Source organism: Uloborus diversus, chromosome 1 (genome assembly GCF_026930045.1).
Source record: "Uloborus diversus isolate 005 chromosome 1, Udiv.v.3.1, whole genome shotgun sequence".
Lineage (NCBI taxonomy): Eukaryota > Metazoa > Arthropoda > Arachnida > Araneae > Uloboridae > Uloborus > Uloborus diversus.
In genome coordinates, this window is record NC_072731.1 from 102,189,018 (window position 1) to 102,208,728 (window position 19,711).

Consider the following 19,711-nt stretch of genomic DNA (forward strand, 5'->3'; position numbering starts at 1 on the left):
TAAAGAAATTGCATTCATAAACGCCTTTAAACAGAAGAAATAATATCTGCAATGAAATACATAATGATTTTCCTAAAGCTTAATTGTTCTAATTGTGTAAGTGTTCCCACATTCTCTTATACACTCACTGGTCAATGAATTAAAAACCAAGATCAATATTTTACTGGACCACCTTTTGCGCAGATAACTGCTCTGATTCGTTTGGGCATCGAGTCTACAAGCTTCTGAAGTGCATTAACACCCAAAGAATACCATGCATTGGCTATGCAGCTTTTTAGATCTTTTAAATTAGATGGAAGAGGAGAGTGCTGTCAGATGCTTCTTCCCACCATATCCCACACATTTTCTATGGGGTTAAGATCCGGGCTGTGCGGTGGCTAGGGAAGGTGTTGGAAGTCAGACTGATGCTCAATGAACAAATTTTCAACACTTCTGACACGATGTATAGTTGCATTATCGTCCATGAAATATTCGTCGCTGTCAGGAAAAAAAAATGCAACATTGCAGGGTGCACTTGATCTGCCAGTTTATCTAGGTATCGTATGGCTGTTTGTTTACCCTCGAGGAACAGCTGGGCACCATTTCCATGCTTGCAGAACATGATCCATATCATGATACTCCCCCCCCCCGACCCTTCACAGTGCACGCATTTTAAATGCAAATCTCAAAGGTTTCTATTTCATTGGCCAGTTAGTGTATAAGGTAATCTATTGCACACAAATGAGTTCAACGGCAGTCCTAACGCAGTAATAAGTGATTCATACATTTCAGCACTTCATATAGTTTCTATGATAATTTTAATCAGTATCATATAGGTTTTAGTAATACTTTTGCCTTTCTTTCGCTTGAGAAATAAATAATTTACTTTCTTTCTTTCTTTGCAGCATAAAATGTCGGAAATAACTCATTACCACCTGACCCCAATCTGCCTCTAGTCTTACCTCATGAATATATTAAATGAATTTTCATTTCCCTTTCCCCTTTAAGTTCCCCCTTCTCCATGGCGGCCGGGCGAAAGTGCTACCTTCATGACCGAAAAACCGCACTTATTTTCCTATAAACAGCAAAAGCGGATCATTTAAAGTTTCGAGCTGAGCAATGGCTGCAGTTCAACCCAAACGATACGCCATAAAGAACCCCCCTCTCCATTCAACTCCTCACCCCCGTCCAGAGGTTGAATCTATGAATGCCAAAACCTCTTCCACCAGAAAAAGTGACACTCCAGATGAGATGACACTGCAAAGTTTTCCTTGCCGCGTAAATAAAACCGCAACAGGCGGTTGACAGATGACACTTATCGAATGTGCCCCCTTTCGCTCTCACTCCCGGCCTCATTAAATCGGTGGACTATCGGCAGACGATAACGATGCGTCCTTCTCTCCTCCTCGTCCTCCTCCCACCTGCACGATGGAAGAAGAAAAGTTCGGGAAGAGATAGCGCGAAGAGAGCGCTACTTGGAATGATTTTTCCTGCAGCTTCTGCGTTTTTGTCTTCTGACAAACTTTCCCCGAACCACTCGCGGAAAGTTCTTCACTAGACTTGAGAATTAAGTGCAGTTCAGGTTAAAAGGAAAAAAAAAGAAAATGCATGGCCACTTTTTTAAAAACTTCGCACACTTTCACTGTTTATATTAGTATCTAACACAGCTGGTATAAATATTTATATTGTGAAAACTGAACATAATATTCGGCACAGTAGTTCTAATATATATAACCTCCTCGATGTAATTATTTCAGAGCATTTTTATTTGTTCATAGAATTGCTTAACTCTTTGAAGCCTGGTTTTTTAAAACTTTTTTACAGATGTTCTTCGGCTTTAAACTATTTTTTAAAACGTTCGAAGAATGCTTTTAGAAGTCAGTTTAATTTAAGTATATGTTCTTTGAAATTACCTTGCTTATAAAATATCAAGAGGGAAACATTCTCATGTGTACGAAACTAAATAACACGTACAGAAATGCTTTTCTTTTCCATCAGAATTAGTGCTGCTGATTGCAAGTTGAAGTTTATTAACAACATTTTCAGTGCGTATTTTATTGGTTATTGGCCACAGCTGAGTTTCAATCTATTCTCATATATTTAAGGTTAAATTGAGTTCCCTGCGTAAGAGCAATATGCGGTATTCAAGGGTTAAATATTGGGGAAGGGGGGGGAGGGTCAAAAAGTTCTATTAATCTTATTAACTAAAATTGAAACACCTAACGAGCCGCTAATACTTGAACCGAAAACTCATTTGTAACGAAATTTTTTCGTTTATCTCTTTACAAACAAAGATAGTGATAAATGAAGAAGAGAGAAATGTGAATTACACTGATAAACAAAAAAAAAAAAAAAAAAAATAGTTTCGGCGGATATCTTGGCATCCAACACTAGTTTTAAGACAATTGAAACATGCTGATTAAAATATGCAAACGATTTGTCTCTATCACCCAGTTTTTGAGATATCTGGCATTAACCATTTATATATGCTTAACATTGTATCAAGGCACACAACTCGAAGACAAGTTACAGTAGAGCACACATTGCTGAACACAATACGAATTAACATAAACCATTTGCATCATCTAGTTTGAGGTATAATACACATATAAAATACATAGGTTATAACATAAAGTTCCTTAATTTTAAGTTGGTTTGGTTTGTGTTCAGCCTTTGGCATGTTGCGCTGAAGCATCCAGCAGTAGTCAGCCAACATTTCTGCACTCCACCGACCCGGACAGCGTGACTCCATCACCCAGATGTCCTGATTAAAACGTTTGCCATGCTAATCACTGACAGAACCTAGGTTCTCGGGGAAGAAGTCGAGGAGATGAATCTTGAGGGACATGTCAACCCATCAAGCTGTACGCAGTAATGAACTTCTGAACAATATTTACACATTCAGGGGAATTATTATTTCCAAGAAAATTGGCTACAACAGATTTGCCAACCATGCATCTTTTCCAGTACTGCTGAGTATGTCTTCGAAGTGACTGTCTGCAATGATTTTCCTTATTTGGGGACCTATGAACACACATTCTTTCACTTTTGCCAAAGTCAACTCTGGAAACTTGTTAGATAGGTGCCGAAAAGCATCTGAGTTGTTGTCTAGTGCCTTCACGAAGTCCTTCATGAACCCCAGCTTTACATGAAGTGGAGGCATAATAATGGAAATGTAAAAGGAGACTAAAAAATTTTAAGTAACATTGTAGCTTATATATTTTGATCGGGGCATTAAAATTTTGGAGGCCCTGAGCTGTACTCACAATTAGTGGAAAAATTCGACTTTGCTTTAAAAAAAAACAAAAAAAAAAAACAAATAAACAACGAAAAACAAAAATCCAATGATAGGAGATTAAAAAATATATGTTTTTGTTGATATCTTGAAAACCTGACGTGATAGAGCGAAATAGTTTTCAGATTCGTAATCAGTATGAAAATCTGCATTAAAAGAAGTAAACATCGTGCCAGATATCTATGGCTTGTTTATCAGTGCTATTTTCCACTGAGGAATGTGTACTCGTATAAGAATTTTAAGAAAATCTGTCTATTTCAAGCCTTACAATCGTCACCTTCCCACCGTAATATTTAGGTCCTTTCACATGGTTTCACAGAATGAGGAATTCTTGAGTACTGCATAGTTCCTTATTAAGATATTTTTAAACAAAAAAAAAAAGTACAAATCAACTTAACCCCAAACCATACTCGTAAAATCACTTACAGTTACAATAAATTAAAAAAAAATTGACCCTAGACACCGCAATCCTGATTGTACAATAGCTCATGGCAAGTCGCAATGGTCACAGTCGCAAAGTGACAGAATTTTAACACCTCATCTGAGTCACTTTGCAACGCATTTGGGATTTATTAACCCGTGGTTATCTATTTTTTTTTTCCTTTACAGTATTTTCAGTCGATGTCTTTAGTTTCCAGCAAAGTTGATCGGAAAACTGCTTCAAACCAGTTTCTAGGTTAGTTAAATTATGGTGAGGTACGTAAAAACGCTGTAATTAAAAATTAAAATTAATTCATAAACACAATACTTGAAACACTTTTGAATGCAGGTTTGAGTTTATGTAAGTGATTGGATGAACACAAAATCATTTAATGCTTATTTTTGGATACAATGTGCCCAAAAAAATGGAGCAATTGAGTTTAAAAAAAAAAAATTTCTAGAAAAGCATACATCACCCACTCGAAATACTCTTGAGCGGGGCTTCGAGTCTCGTTCGTGTCGTTCGCAGAAGCAGCTAACAAGCTCCTCTCTTCAAGTGTCCGGCAGTGGGGGGTGTTCCAGGGGTTGTCGCATCGAGTCCATGGCAGCTCGCCACTCGTTAGTGAAGCCACCAAGTAATAGAAGGCCCAAGCAATTATCGTGTTGTAGTACATGCCCATATACACATCGATAACACAAATTGAATATCCAAGACCTGCAAAATTTAAAAAAGAGAAAAGCGGAAAATCCAGATATTACGTTGAAAAAAAATGAAAATTATGCTTTATAAGTCAAAAAAAAAAAAAAAAAAAACGCGGAAGTGAGAACCAAAAGGATGTAAGTGAACTTTTTATAATTTTGAGTAAAACATGCGAAAAAGTCAAACCATAGACAGTTTTTCATAGAAAAGTTTCTCTAATCGGGAGGTATAACACGTAAAACTGAAGGTTGCATATGGCAATTTTTAGGTGGAACGCTGTAGCACCTCCTCAAGGGTACCCTTTGCCACCCTAAAAAGTGCCGTTTGGGTCCATATGGCATCCTTGGAGATGCCATAGGTGTCCATGCGGCACTCTTAAGAGAGGCATAGGGAGCTAAATGGCACCGTAAAGGAGGTGCCTCTGACACAATGTTTCGCCCAAAAAGGTGTCATATGCAATCCGCAGTTTTAACAGTGTAGCACCATCTCTTGTCCCCGAACAGATGAAAGTTTCTTCTACCAACTGTACTATTCACCTCCAAGTTTTCAATTTTGGCTCTTTCTATAATTCCTATAAATTCTTTTCTTGCTTCAAGTATGGTTGAAAATTTCTTCAAAACTAGATTATGAACGTTTTAATATATCTTGGTCGTATTCGGTCGGATGGTACATTTTTACTTACATATATTTGCACTTTATTCCGGTACTTATAAGCTATGGCTTTCAATTTATGTATGTTTAAATGTAAGATTCCATTATGCATACCTATAAAAAGTATCTTTTTTTTTTCTTTTTAAATTTCAAAAACAACATTTTGTACGCGTGACGAGAGTGACGGTATAGTCACATCCGCAACACATACAAATCATTGGTTTGAATAACAAAAATATATTTGAAAAGGTTGATACTTTGTATTATAAATCATACTAGGGTTATATAATATTAAAATCTAAAGTTGGGGGCTAACCTAACCTGGCTGCGTCGTCATTCTGTGAGTACGATCTTCGTAGGCTTTACAATTCTGACAGGTTAGGTTTGCCACAACTAACAGTTTCATACTGTTGTAGGAACTTCATTTTGTTCACACTCTGATTTATTTTCCTGGGCTTCTTCCTGCGTAACAGAGTGGGAAAAAAATGTTTAATGGTACTTCTCTCAAAAAAGCAGTTTGTAAGATGTCTCAGTGTAGAGCAATTGAACTAGGGCAGCGTTATATGAAGGGTGTTTATGCACTGATAAATATCAGTAAGAATCTCGATTTTTCTCATGGACTTTTGCTTAAAAAGTCAGCTTGCTCAAAACTACGCTTTGCATGAGACACGCTCAAGGCCTTGATGTACTGACATTTTAATTTTTAAAAGACTGTTTAGGAAGAAACTATCGCAAAGTCTTCCGTGCACTGCCGGATGGACTAAATACGTAGTTCATGAATTGAACAGTCTGTACATTATGGAGTTAATCTGTCACAATGCAAATAACAACTCCATATACTATAGCGGTGCGTAGAAACAACTGTTTTTTACGTATCGAAATCTATGGAGAATTTTGTTACTTATTTGTTCTTAATGCTCATAGGGGCCATTCATTAATTACGTAAGGATGATTTTGGCAATTTTTGACCCCCCTCTCCCTATGTAAAGGTACGTAAGATTTTTTATACCCCTCCCCCTATTCTTACTTAAGATTCCGTTTCGTTTTTAAAAATAATTAAATAATGAATCTTACATTACTGAAATCGAAATTAAATTCCCTATTATTAAATTAAATCTTTTTGTGTAAAGAAATATTTACTAAAAAGTTGGAGTCTAGACTGAATAGTTTTTCGAGATTTTTTTGTATATGATACTATACTAATTAAAAATAAAACATGCCGTACATAGTGCGATTTTTTTATTACATTTTACACCATTAATTCTTTGTAAAACAAATGAAAAACTGCTCATCCTAATACGTTTTTTACCTTCCAGACGCAAATGATATATAATCCCTGTCAAATCACTGGATCACGCGATTTCAAATGTATAATATCGACTTGGAAAATATTACGTAAGAATGGGTTTGCACCCCCCCCCCCAAAGTAAGGGTAGTGAAAGATTTCTCCAAGCCCCCTCCCCTTCGGGACCCTTACGTAATTAATGAATGGCCCCATACTGCATAAACTGCTACAAACATAAGAGAAAGTGAATGCGTAAATTTCGATGCGTAAAAAAGCAACTCTTTTTATGAACAAATATATAACGAAATCTAAGGAGAATTTCGTTACATATTTGTTCCTAATGCTCATACTGCACAAACTGCTACAAACATAAGAGAAAGTGAGTGAAAAACAGCAACAGTAACGCGTATTACTATCCCTAATTTTTTAACGTCTGCTGTTTGACATTCCCGCTTCCGAATGATGAACATTTCTGGCATTAACTACTCCAAAGTTATTCTAAAAAACTCTAATTATTTTTAAAAGATGTCTTTTCTTCTGTGCTCTATGATGGTTCTTTTAACTTCAAAATAATGAAAGAAACTGTCAGCAACAAATAATAAAGACCCCAAGAGAAAAGAGAAACAGCAATAAAACAAAATAGAACAGAAATTGTCAACACTGAACTGACTCTGAAAGACACATCACCATGGCAGCGCATACCACTCGCCTGTTGATTAAATCTCCCAACAGACTCCCTCCGACTGTGCTTTAGCGCCCTTAGCCCCTTACCCCCCCCCCCCACACATATACCCCTATATAAGTTTCTCTACTGAAACGTCGATCGTCTTCGAAGAATTAAGGAAGTCATTTTGGAATTCAGATCTCTCGATCCGTTCTAAAATGAAATTTTACAACTTGGATCCTTTTTCCTTTTTGTCTTTTCAAAACGTGTTTGTAAAGTTTCCTTTAATTCAAGTCTCTCGTCAAAAGAAGTCAGAGAAATATGATTCAGTACATGCCATATATAGTGCGAAAAGAAAAATAAACCTTAATTTATCTGAGAGTAAAAGTAAAGAAATGAAGTCTTGTTCGAATTTTGGCTAATAATCCACAGACGAGGTCTTTGGAATATTTTTGCTTATAAAGATATCTCAGAAATCATCGCGGCAAGTTTTGAAAATACTACTATGCTATTCTATCATGTTGCGTTGGCACATTTTAACATATTTACTTTAAGTTACTTTTTTTAGAAATAAAAAAATACACTTTGACGTGAATACATCAAGGGTTTTATAGATGAAAACAATTGCTGATAGGGTAAAAATTTATAATGAAAAAAAAAGCAACATACATTTTCTTAAAAATTACCCGGATTCCGTAAAAGCAGTAATGTGACAAAAATAGCAAGAATTACAAGAAGGCAATTTACTACTCAAAATTACACGGAACCTTTATTTTTTTTTATTTCCCACTGAAAAAATCTTAGTAATTTCAAAAAATATGTATGTGAGTGTTTTTTCAGACGTGAACTTGTATTGCTCTCACAAACTTTCAAAATTTTGAAATCCATTTTTGTTTTCATGTATTCTACAGAAGAAAAAGTTGAATTACACATTGCAATTCTAAAGAACAAGTGACTGCTAAAAGTAATGAAACTTAAAGCAATATTTTTGTAAGAAATGTTTAAATTCAGTCAAAAATTATGACAAATAGAAGTCAGAAACATTCATATGCATCACTACAGGTCGAACAGAAGAAATTATGGAGGTTCCAAGCCAAACTGGATTAAAGCGTAAGGATAGTTTCGGAATACAGACAATTAATGCTACGAGAAAAAAACGGGGGTTTGAAGTTTGTATTAGGTCAGTCGTGGGTAAAGTACGATCCGCAGGTCATTCCTATGGTATTCGGTTACTCAGGATAAAGGTTGCTCAACTTAGCTTGCATTTAAAGAAATTTAAATTCCCATTTTATAGCCTTATACATGGTTAGACAAACTTTTCAAGTAGTGAACTATATAAAATAAAAAATATGTCTAGGTGGGCCGAAAAAGAATTGAACAAGGCATTTTTGTAGGTGATAAACTTTATTTTTAATTTATACATCACTCACAACTTATATTATTAGCTACAAAGGTGAAAAGTTTTAGTGAAAAAGTAATAGTAAAAAAGTTTAAAAAATTGATTATTCTTTATAAGAGTATAAAGACGTATATGATAGATGATACTGCGACTGAGGTTCTAAAAGTATTTCATAATCTGTTAAAACTAGGATGAGCCTGATTTACGGTAATGAAGCTATTGGTCAGTCCATTATTTTCTAACACTTTTTACGAAGCTTCCTAGTTGAAAACACACTATGCAGGGAGATGCAAACGTCACAATTATCTTCCGAGCGACAGACTTTTGGTTTGGAAACTTCATTTTGGCAGAATCTTTTAAAACTCGGTTTTAGAAGCATTGAGAAATAGTTGCTTCATCTCAGTGTTGCATTGCAACTCAAACAGCTCGAACTGCAATTCTGGTTTGACTGATACACAATTCACATTAAATGGCATGCGAAAAATGTCCAGATCTTATTCGATAATTTTGAAGTCTTGTAATTATTGGTCAAATTCTCCATGAAGACATTTATGTTAATTTTCATCCCAAGTGTGTCTTTCATAACTGAAATAGTTTCTAATGTTGGAAAATAGGTCCTTCTTGACTAGTTGTTAGGAGAATGAATACAACTGCATTTTCCCCTGATATAACTCCAACTGCAGAACCCCTGACTCCAAATCTCATGGATCAATTGATTTGGGAAAATATAGATGATAATTTGGGTTTCAAAAGATAATTGCAATGCTTGCATCTTCCCTTATCTGTGAACATGTGTTTTCTGCTAAGAAGTTTCGTAAAATCTTAGAAACCGATTGACAGACTAGCAGTTAGCTTCATAACAGCAAATCAGCTCATTCCAGTTTTTCTGAAGGAAACACTTTTAGAAGCTCAGTCACGGTTTTTTTCTGTCACACACGCTTTATACTTTTCAAAAAAATATCCTTTTTATTTTTTTTTTTGCAATTTTTTACCATAAGCTTTTCACCGTTGTCACCCACAACGTATATAATAATATAAGTTGTGTGTGATGCAGAAGTCAAAAATAATGTTTATCACTAATAAAAAATTTCTTTTGTGCAATTTTCTTCTGTCTGCCTGTACAATTTTTCATTTTATCTGGCACTCAACTTGAAATGTTTGCCCAACCCTGTATTAATTCCTTAGAGTTTAAATTCCTTTCAGTGCAAAATAAGTTGGCGAGCGCCGAAAATGACTATGTATTATAATCTAGGTACACAGAACTTATTAGCCAGATTCTTTTGTAGTTGCAAGGAATTTCACCTTTACCCTAAGAAATTATTTGTCAGTCTAGTTCAATGATGCCCAACGTTTTTGGGTTCATCATCCTCCTTTAGAGATTTATTGACACATATCGCCCCTTCCCTTTTCTTCCTGGAAAAAATAGTCAGGTAGCACTAGTAAACAACGATATCGTTAAAAATATAAATGCTTAATTTCATTTGAAGTAAAATGTATATAATGCAGCAGATTCATTAAATTACTCTTTAACTAATCCTCATATGTGTAACAGCGAATGATCGAATAACGCTACTGACGTCGTCAACAATGAAACTCACGCCACTGAATGATAATTTGATAACATTTTTTGGTAATGTTTGACATGCAAGGAAATGCTTTCTTTTGACAAGGCTGAACTGGATCCGGTCACTTAAAGGTTTTATTGGTAAGATTCATTTTAGGAGAGTGAAGAAACGAAAAAGTGGTTAACTATTAAGGCTATCTACTAGAGTTTAGGGTTAATAGACTAGAGTTAGGGTTAAAATTTCAAATATAAAAATGTCACCAAACAGACAATTGGTTCGTTAAAATGTAGAAGAGAAGAAGTAATTTTCACGCGTCATACCTTGACGGGCGACTTTTTAGTAAATTAATAAATAAATAAAAGTGTTTCTTTAAAAAGTTTATTCCTTCAAGAAGATCTGATAATTAATTGAAGTGAAATCTTTGACTGAGATAATTGACGCTCTTTTCAAAAACAGAAGTACGTGAAATTATTTTCTTTCTTAAATTGGAATCAGGGGTAATTAAAAACTCTGTCACATAAAGTTTGCAAGAACTAAATAAATAAAATTTTTAGATTATAAACAATGTGATTAAGGATGAAATAACTTCTTAAGGTTCAATCAAGGTTCAAGTAGGAAGTGCCAGTGTTTTTTTTTTTTTTTAACCTTTTGATTCTTTGTCTCTACTCATAACAATCGTTTTCATATACGTTTTCAATTTCAATATTCTCTGGCTTTTTACTATCATAATTTTGTCCTTTAAACCACTCATAGCCCTCAATGGGTCTTCCCAAATTTATCACCCCTTTGAGGAGACAAATAGGCCCGTTGAGGAGAATCAGCCCTAGGTTGGGAGCCACTAGTCTAGCATTTTTTAAAAGAGCAATAAAACATAACATTTACCTTTGATGATTGGACATAATTTATCCCAAAGAGTAATGCATCCACTTTTGTAGTACTGTCCTAGAGCTAATTCTAAATAGAAGAGAGGCAACCCTCCTAATAGGAGCATCGTCACGTAAGGAATAAGGAAAGCACCTAGAGAGAGAGGGAGAAGTAGTATTTTCAGGACAGAAAATTTAAAAATCAAGTAAATAAGACAGTAAAAAACTTCATAACCTCCAATTAATTCGAGCATGCTCGTTTCCAGTTAGATGATTTGAATTGTTGTAAATTTTAATCTAAATTTAAGAGAGAAACACTTTTTACTTTTCTCATCTTCTGTACCACCAACAAAGCTAGAGGGGGAAAATAATTTTACGTTTTCCCCGACCAGTGCCGGATCTAGGGAGGGGGTTGGGGGGCAAGAAGGAGCCTTTGCCCTGTTCGCCAACTTCTAAGGAACGGCGAATTCTCTCTATTTCTGTGTTTTTTTTTTTTTTTTTGTTTTTTTTTGTTGAAAATCTACACAAAACTTGAAGAAAGATGGGTAAAGGGGTAGTTTCGAATATTTGCCCTGACTCTAAAACATCGAAGTTTCGGCACTGTTCCTGTTAATATCATCTGTTTTTTTTTTTTTTTTTTTTTTTTTCCCCATAACGAAAGAAATTTTAAACTATCAGAAAGTTTTAGCTTTAAAAATTTGAGCGTGCATTTGCAATACAGCTTTGAATTTGCGATTTTTAACGCATAAAAAATAACGCACATAGCTATCATTTAAAGAAACAAAACTGAAAAAAAAGAATATCTCAGATTCTGACATTTTCTGTTACATTTATTAAAAATTAAATTATCTTTTCACGATTTAAGTAAATAGGGAATCGAATATTTTCCATTCTTCGAAAAATTCTTCCAATAATAACTGTCAAAACATTAGGAAACGTAAGCACTTTTTCTGAAATAAACAAATAAAAAATTCCAAATATTGATATTTTACAAAAGTATAGCAAAATTTAACTTCATAAAATCGCAAAATAGATTTACATCATTGCAGTTCTTGTTCAAAAAGAGATGACTTTAACGCTAGTCTTCAACTAGTCAATAATCAAATAATGCATGTTAGCGCACACCTAGGAAAATTCTGAGTTAGATGCATGCTCTTCAAGTTTTAGCAACTTTTAGTAGTGTTCCCACAACTATGTAATCTTCATCTTAAACTTAAGGCTTTCTATTATTAACTCTTCAAGATTTCTTGTACGGGAGTACCATGAGTGAGGATGCAAATGAAGGATGTACCTGCCTCTTTTGGCCTTTCTCGTAATCTTCTTTACGGTATCGCTAAAAGCCTTTGTCCTTAAGAGAATAAAAAAAACGCTCATCTCAAAAGAAAAAAAATTGAATTGGATTACAGCAGATGGTCGATTTATAATTGAATCCACTGACAAAATCTTTTCTTTTTATAAACCCGAGCGATGCATGCTTATTACAAAAATTGTTCTGAAATAAATTCAGTAGATTACATTTTATGGAGATTTTTATCTTGTTAAGGTAAAAAATGGAAATATCAAAAATGTACAAAGACTTTTTTTTTTCATGCGGATTCTGCAAAAGTGACCGAGTTTCTTTTGTTCATAAAGATACTGATAAATTCTGGATAACTTTAATAGACATCAGGTTCACCGTAAAATAATAATAATAATATCAGTAACATCAATGTTTTAATTGGCAAAAAGACCTGGTGGTTTATGAACTTCAATAACCCACACTAAAAATCTCTGAATCTTACAAAAATTGCATCATGCAGATATAAGCATCACGTAAAATGCGTTAATTTTGTCCTTAACATCAGTTTTTAATTATACTAAATACTTACTTGTTAGCATTATAAATAATGCAGAAATTCTAAGAATAATGACATAAAATTTTATGCACGGAAAAATATTAAGGAGGAAATTAAAATGACAAATAATGACTATTTTATCATTATCTAGCTTTAAAAAAAGCATTGACTTTTTTAAAAAACTTATGCATAGCCACCAATCGAGACATCTGATGGCAACTACCACCAAATTAATTTTAAGTCATTGTAAAATTAATTATTATAAACTAAAAAAAAATGTTCTAGAAATGTTTTTTTCAATTACCCCAGCGCTCAACCACCAACCTGGAGGACCGGTCCCCTGATATAATCCCCAGGGGCAGGGTACCCGGCTCCCAGGCACTGAGCACCTATTTTAGTCGCCTCCTACGACACTCATAGGCTACGTTGGAACTATTCTCCCCCCCCCCCCCCCGGTCACCACACGGGGCAAAATATGAATTAAAGAATGAAAAAAAAATCCGTTTTGATAAATAAAAGACGTCATTTCATAAAAGACAGCAATCTTCCATAAAATACAGATAAAATATACTTTAATTGGAGGATATATGAGATTTTTTTTTTTTAATATGGTACCTCTTGAGTGAAACAAATCCTTACAATATATAGCATCAATTTGTTAATTTGAGGTTATTTTCCATTAAAAAGACATGTCTGGTTTTGAAAGGCTTTAACATTCGAATCTTTATCTATTAAAAATCATCTTGTTTCGGGTGTTTGAACTTATCGATTAACAAAAACCACATTTTCAATCAACAGCAAAATGATTCATACACATGCATAGACGAAGTCGTTATTTAGGAATTGAGAAATATTTTTTCATATCCTTAGCAATTACGTATTGAAATTTTGTTGGTATACCTAAAAACACTTTTGATTTTTAACTCCTTTCAAATTAGATAAAAATTCAACGATAACATATTCTAAAGAGCTTTTTAATAGATGACAATGCATTCAATAAATATTTTTTCAACGTGCACATTATACACATATTTTCGCACCAATAACTGACTATACAGGGGGGAAAAGCTTACGTTTTGAGATGTTATACAATAATATCTTCAAAGCGGACTATTTGGTAATATATATGTATCGTAATATCTATGTTTTTATTTTGGGGGTGGACCCGTCTAGTCAAAAATTAAAACTTCCCTTTTAGAAGGACGGTACAAACATGGAACATTTTAGTTTGAAACCAATAGTTTAATTCGTTATCGAATTATATTATTAATTCGTTATTTGTTTGTACTATCGATAATATTTCAGCTTTAATGATCATATAACACAGTTAAGCTTCAACCATGTATTTGACAAGAGATTTGTAAAATAATGTTGAAACCTGCGTACTAATATTTGGAAATAAAAATCTCGAAACGTAGCTAAAATTATAAATACAAATGTTGAAATAGGCTAAAAATTAGCAAAGAGCTATTTCTAGAATAACAAAATTGGCCTCTCTATCAGTGCAAGGAAAAAAGAAACTTCGACTAGACCTTTTCGCCAACTTCGTTTTTCGAACATGAGCTAAATGTTTTCCTCAGTTACATTAGGTTGTGTGTGTGTGTGTGTGTGTGTGTGTGTGTGTGTGCGACAATTGTTTCGCAAACAACTTTTCAACAACTACAAACAATGTTCTAGAAATGAAGTACAACTCTTTTATGAAAAAACCTCTTTTTAGTTAGTATAATACCAATATGAAACTTATTCATTGAGCTGTTGAAACATTTATATTTATGTTTCAATAAATTCCAATTATATTACAAATACAACTCTTGTAAATTCCAGCGTTATATTTCAGTCAACTCCGACTATTATGAGCCTTGGGATCTAAAATGATGAATCCATTGATGCACTCTCGGACACGCCTTCTTAAAAAGAACAGCACTGAAAAGCTTTTAAAAGCATGATAATTCCAAAGCAAGTTTGTTGAGAAGTCTCTCGATAGAAGCTTCTATAATGTTATTCACAAATCGGAAATTATTTCCAGAGTATCTATTACACAAATCTACAAATGAAAAACAGCAGCTCACATATCTGTAACATTTTCCATACAGACCAAATACTTTTAAAGCACATATAAAAAGTTGTCACGGAAAAGAACTCATTCAACTTAAAATCAAGGAATGAATTTGGGTTTTGACCTCCTTCTCTTAAGTACTTAATTTCGATGACAGCTTTGTCTTTTCTTAAATTTATCTCTTCTTCTCCTTATGTTTTGAAAATATAATAAAATAATGTAGTTGCTTTACATTTTCCAACTGATATGGCAGATGCCACACTTGCTCTGCCGCATATACGCAACTATTACTTAGCAATAGACTACAGCGGTTCCCAACCTTTTCCCCCTTGCGAACCCCTTCCAAACTCCGAAAGAAGTTGGCGAATCCTTTGGATACTAGGTAATAAGTAACAAGAAAAAAAAAAAAAAAAAAACGCACACAACTCACACAGACAATAAAATATGGAACACTTTTTTTTAGTTTGATGCTATTCCATAGTTTATAAAACATTAATTTCAAAATATATAAGTACAAATATTGCTACGAACGAAAATGATCGCTAAAAAATTAATGCAAAACAAATTCACCTAAAAATAAACACGGTGATTATTCCGTGTTGAGCTTCAATCAACTTTGAAAAAATTTTGAGAATGGTATATTTGTGGCTGAATATGAAGTTTGGCTGAAATATTTGACGGTTTTAATCTTACATTTCAGCATTTAATCTGTTTCAACAATCATCTCTGTTTATAAAAAAAAAATTCTTCTTTACACAGCAACAAAAACGTATTCCAAATGGTAATAAAATTAAAAGTATCTTTTTCTGACGCGGGTACATTTATCTTTATCACTAAATCTGAAGTCAATTAAAGAATGATCTGTAATATACCTCTCATAGAACTGTCTCAGATTAACTAAATGAACTTTTTTCTTCTAGTAAAATGAGAAAGATCTCTAGGTTTATGTCTTCTTAAAAAAGACTATGAGCCTACTGTCCTACCACGGATTGCATGGAATTTTCAAACGTTCAGACAAGACGAGTCTATATATAGACTGGAAGAGTGTCGATTAAGGGGGAAGAGTAAAAATTTGATGCGCGTATTCCGCTCATTCGAATGAGACTCAGCTTGTGCAAAAGCTGGCATCGGTAAAAAATAAGATTCGTTCATTTCCGGCTGTAAAACGGATGTTTGTCTTTCCATACAATCCGTGGTCAGATAGTACCTGTTTTACTATAAGATATACCTACTGCGATCGTGTCATTGCTGAGGAATTTTCTTGCGGTAATTCTTTAAGTGTGGAGTAAAATTTGTACATTGAAAAATAATAGAAGGGTCCAATTTTCGATACACGCATATGCTCTAATTTTTACACAAAAGGTAATTTATAAGAAAACAAACATTTTTAAGCTCACTTACTACAAGAAAAATCTTCTACACAAATTACACAAATTCCTTATTGATATATAGAGCAAACTAAGTGACATTTAAATCCCGTAGATTTTTTTTACTGCGTAAACCTCACACTACCAAACCTTCACCCAAAACAATTTTCTAAAGAAATATAATTTTCATACTTCCTGATGTATTTTTGGGTTGCTAGCTATTCTTTCTCTTTTTTCGACAAAAAAGCTCGAAGTATTGTAGTCTAGATCTACAATATAGTGTCAAAAAAAAAAAAAAAAAAAAAAAAAAACAGCGCGATCTCACTTCTATGCATTTTTGATACAACACAAGGCTAGTGCGATAGCTCATCGTTGGATTCAAATGGTAAAGAAACTAAACATCAAAATATTTGAGACGCTCGCATATGATCCACCTATTGTTTTCATCATATTTAATCAATCTTTCAGATCAAAAGTTTCTGAGGAAACGAACGCTTCAAAATTCTTTCATCCGAGAACATAGAATTCACAAGTACAGCTTTTTCGACATAGCTTCAGGGTTGTCATTATGAAAGTGCTAAAGCCGACGCTTTGCAGTGACAGACTTAATTCTTTAAATGTAAAATATGTCAGCAAGTATGCAAATATTTTCATGCTATGAGTATCGAATGTGCGAGAGACAAATGAATAAAGAAGGAACGAAATTTGCTTGAAACTGCTTGACTGATAAGACTTCATCAGAAACAGGCATGTTTTAAAGCTCCGCCATTACAATATTTTTTTTCGCGAACCCCCTGAAAACCTCTCGCGAAACCCCAAAGGTTCGCGAACCACCGGGGTTTCGCGACCGCCGCTGCGAATAGACCAAGTAAAAAAGTGGAAACTGCTGATTGGCTACCACGTATATAAACGTCATCCGTCTCCTTTATAGCTTGTTTTGCATGCTCCAATTATTGTTTCATTTCGAAACAAGATCTAGACATTATTAGGGGGGGGGGAGATTGAAACATGTATTCAGAATTTCAATGAGAAAGAAATTTGTTCACATGCGTTGGATACGGGTATAAACATGGCCGATGCATTTGTGTTTTTCACTTTGTAAAATGATTTATTTGATTTATTTTGAGCTTTTTTAAACGTCAGTTGTACAATAAATTAAGTCCTCTTTGATGCTTTTTATTTTTTTTTTATATTTTTTAGTTTGTAAGTTACGCGTAAGTACAAACTAAAAGTAGACTGTAAGTACACTAAAAGAGAGCGAGAGAGAAGCTGAAAAGAACACATCACTCGCAGACAAAGTTCACCGGTGCGGATCTTTTTTTTCTGAGTTGCTGATTGCCAGTGTCTTTCTCTTGCTCTGAATCTTTCTCTCTCTCTCTCTCTCTCTCTCCCTCCCCCCCCCCCTTTTTTTAAATCGGTTAAGAAGTTTATTTTCCTCGAAATGTTTGCAAATATTTAGATTTTCATCATTTTATTTGCGCTTGTGGTTACGATTATTTAGCTTTTCAAGTGTAAAATTATCTTAGGACGTGGTCTATACTACTTAATCTACTAATCTACTTGACAATAACAAAAATATAATTTCTGAATCAAAAATATTGCGCATGATATTCTTAGAATTGATTAATAAATTTTGTCAGACTGAATCCTCTTTTTATCCGGAAATTGATCGCATTGAGCAACTTGATTGCATTGAGCAACTGAGTTCTTTGAAACAAACACGCGTGAACACGCCTTACCTCTCATACTCGACTAAACATTGAGCACATATCGTGACTGCTGAACTACGCGCATGGCGTCATCCTTTATCACAATGCATAAATCATGCAAGTCTGGATAGACATACAGCTCCTGTCAACTTTGATGATGTTATCCCCAAATGGCAGAAGAGTTATCGTTTCTGCTATCAATTCCATGCGAGATTCCACCTCTGCTTGTAAATGATACATAATGATGCAAGGTGAAGGTGTCTCATCGTTAACTTGAATAAAAAGATCTAATATTGTCTAATTTTGCCATGTACTTTGTGTTTCTGCAAAAATAAATGTTTCACATCGTGACTATGCGGAAAACTTTCAACTCATGTTCTTTGCAACTGAAATGAATCAATTATACGGGATGCTTATAAAGTGTTGCACTGATAAAAAGACATTCATTTTTTTGAAATCAAATTTAAACATATTTTTTTTTAAATCCTTATCACAAAAACTTTTGTTTACAATGTTACTACACATATTATTTACAACGACAGTATTCAAATCTGTCTTTTTTTAAGCAATTAATTAACTGATTAAACTTATGAAAATATTCACTTCAATCACGCAACGAAATTACGTTTTGGAAGTGAAAGATCAAATAACTAAAAAAAAAAACAACTTTTTAGAGTTGTTAACGCAAATACCGCACATTTTACTCTTACGCAGTTATGAATATAAGCGAGAGAGGAAATTAGCTTTCTAAAGCAAAAATCCGCAGTTTTGAAACAAACTGTGGAAGAGTTGTTTCGTTGTTTACCCTGAGAGAAAAATATGAGCAAACGTAAGCACTTTTCGTTTTTCTGAAAATATTTAGAAGATTTTCAACTTTGCACCGAGCACTACTGCAAAGCCAGAATTTAACCTTCTGTCAGGCTGAAGGTTAAGTCATAATAGTCCTTATATGGATATAAACTATCATGTTAGAATTGGCAATGTGTGCTGAAGTCAAAGTTTCTGAGTGTTGACCCCTAAACTCCCCTCGCGGTGCTCCTACGAGTTTTTTCTTTCATGGATGCCATTTTAATTTAGTGCCCACCGACTTACTTTTAGCTACTACACTGTAAAAACAATTCAGAAACGCTCCTGGAAAATAATAGGGAGCTGATGCGCTCAATTTCTGCTAGTAATATATCTTGCAAAAACCAGGGAAGTTTTTCGCTAAAAGTCAGTAACCTTTCTAAAGTTTTTCTTGAACCTTTCTGAAGGAAATCTCCCCCGTTAAAGCCAGTCATGTCACGGAAACCTTCTACAAAAAATACGAAGGATTAATGTAATTGATTAGAATTATAAACTTCCTGATTCACGAAAAAAGCTCCAGAAACATTTGAGCAATCATGGCAGAAGCCAGGTGTGCCCCCTCCCCCTTTGAGAAGGGCACCCCCCCCAAAACCCCAAGACCACCCCCACAAGCAAGAATACCCTAAGAAATAGAAAAATATCCCTCAAAACAACCTTCCTAAAGATTTTAATGGCGCAGTCTGCACCATATGACTTATGAATATTTCTTTCCTTCTTTTTTTTTTTTTTTTATTTCTTTTTTTAACTACAAGAACATTGTAGACGAAAAGCTTTGTACTCTGTTTTCTAGTTCATTATATACGTTATGAAAAATACACTCTCAGACCGCTATAGTTTTATAGTCTACTTTATTTAGCTGGTAAAAATCACTTTTGGAAACTATCATAATCATATAAAAAGAGGGTTAACTCAGTATAATTTGTCCCTTTTAAGTTCATTTTCATCAAATTATGCATTTTAAGTACAGCGAATTGGTAATGTTACCGGCAGTGTATGAAGATTGTCATTCAGTAGAATGCTTAACTTGAAATGTCAAAGTTATACAGTACCCTCCTCTAATAAAATCCCTGGACTATT

The 19,711-nt window shown here is 34.1% G+C and overlaps 1 protein-coding gene across 1 annotated transcript in view; it reads right to left on the reverse strand.

The window, feature by feature from the left end:
• LOC129217171 (sodium-dependent serotonin transporter-like) overlaps window positions 1-10,967 on the reverse strand; it is a 52,548-nt gene extending 41,581 nt beyond the window's left edge. The window contains exons 1-2 of the mRNA XM_054851469.1: window positions 10,841-10,967; window positions 4,175-4,409 (exon numbers count right to left, since the gene is read on the reverse strand). Coding sequence (XP_054707444.1) covers window positions 4,175-4,409; window positions 10,841-10,949 — 344 coding nt within the window. The 5' untranslated portion in view covers window positions 10,950-10,967. The remainder of the gene's footprint in view (window positions 1-4,174; window positions 4,410-10,840) is intronic.
• Window positions 10,968-19,711: the final 8,744 nt, after the last annotated feature.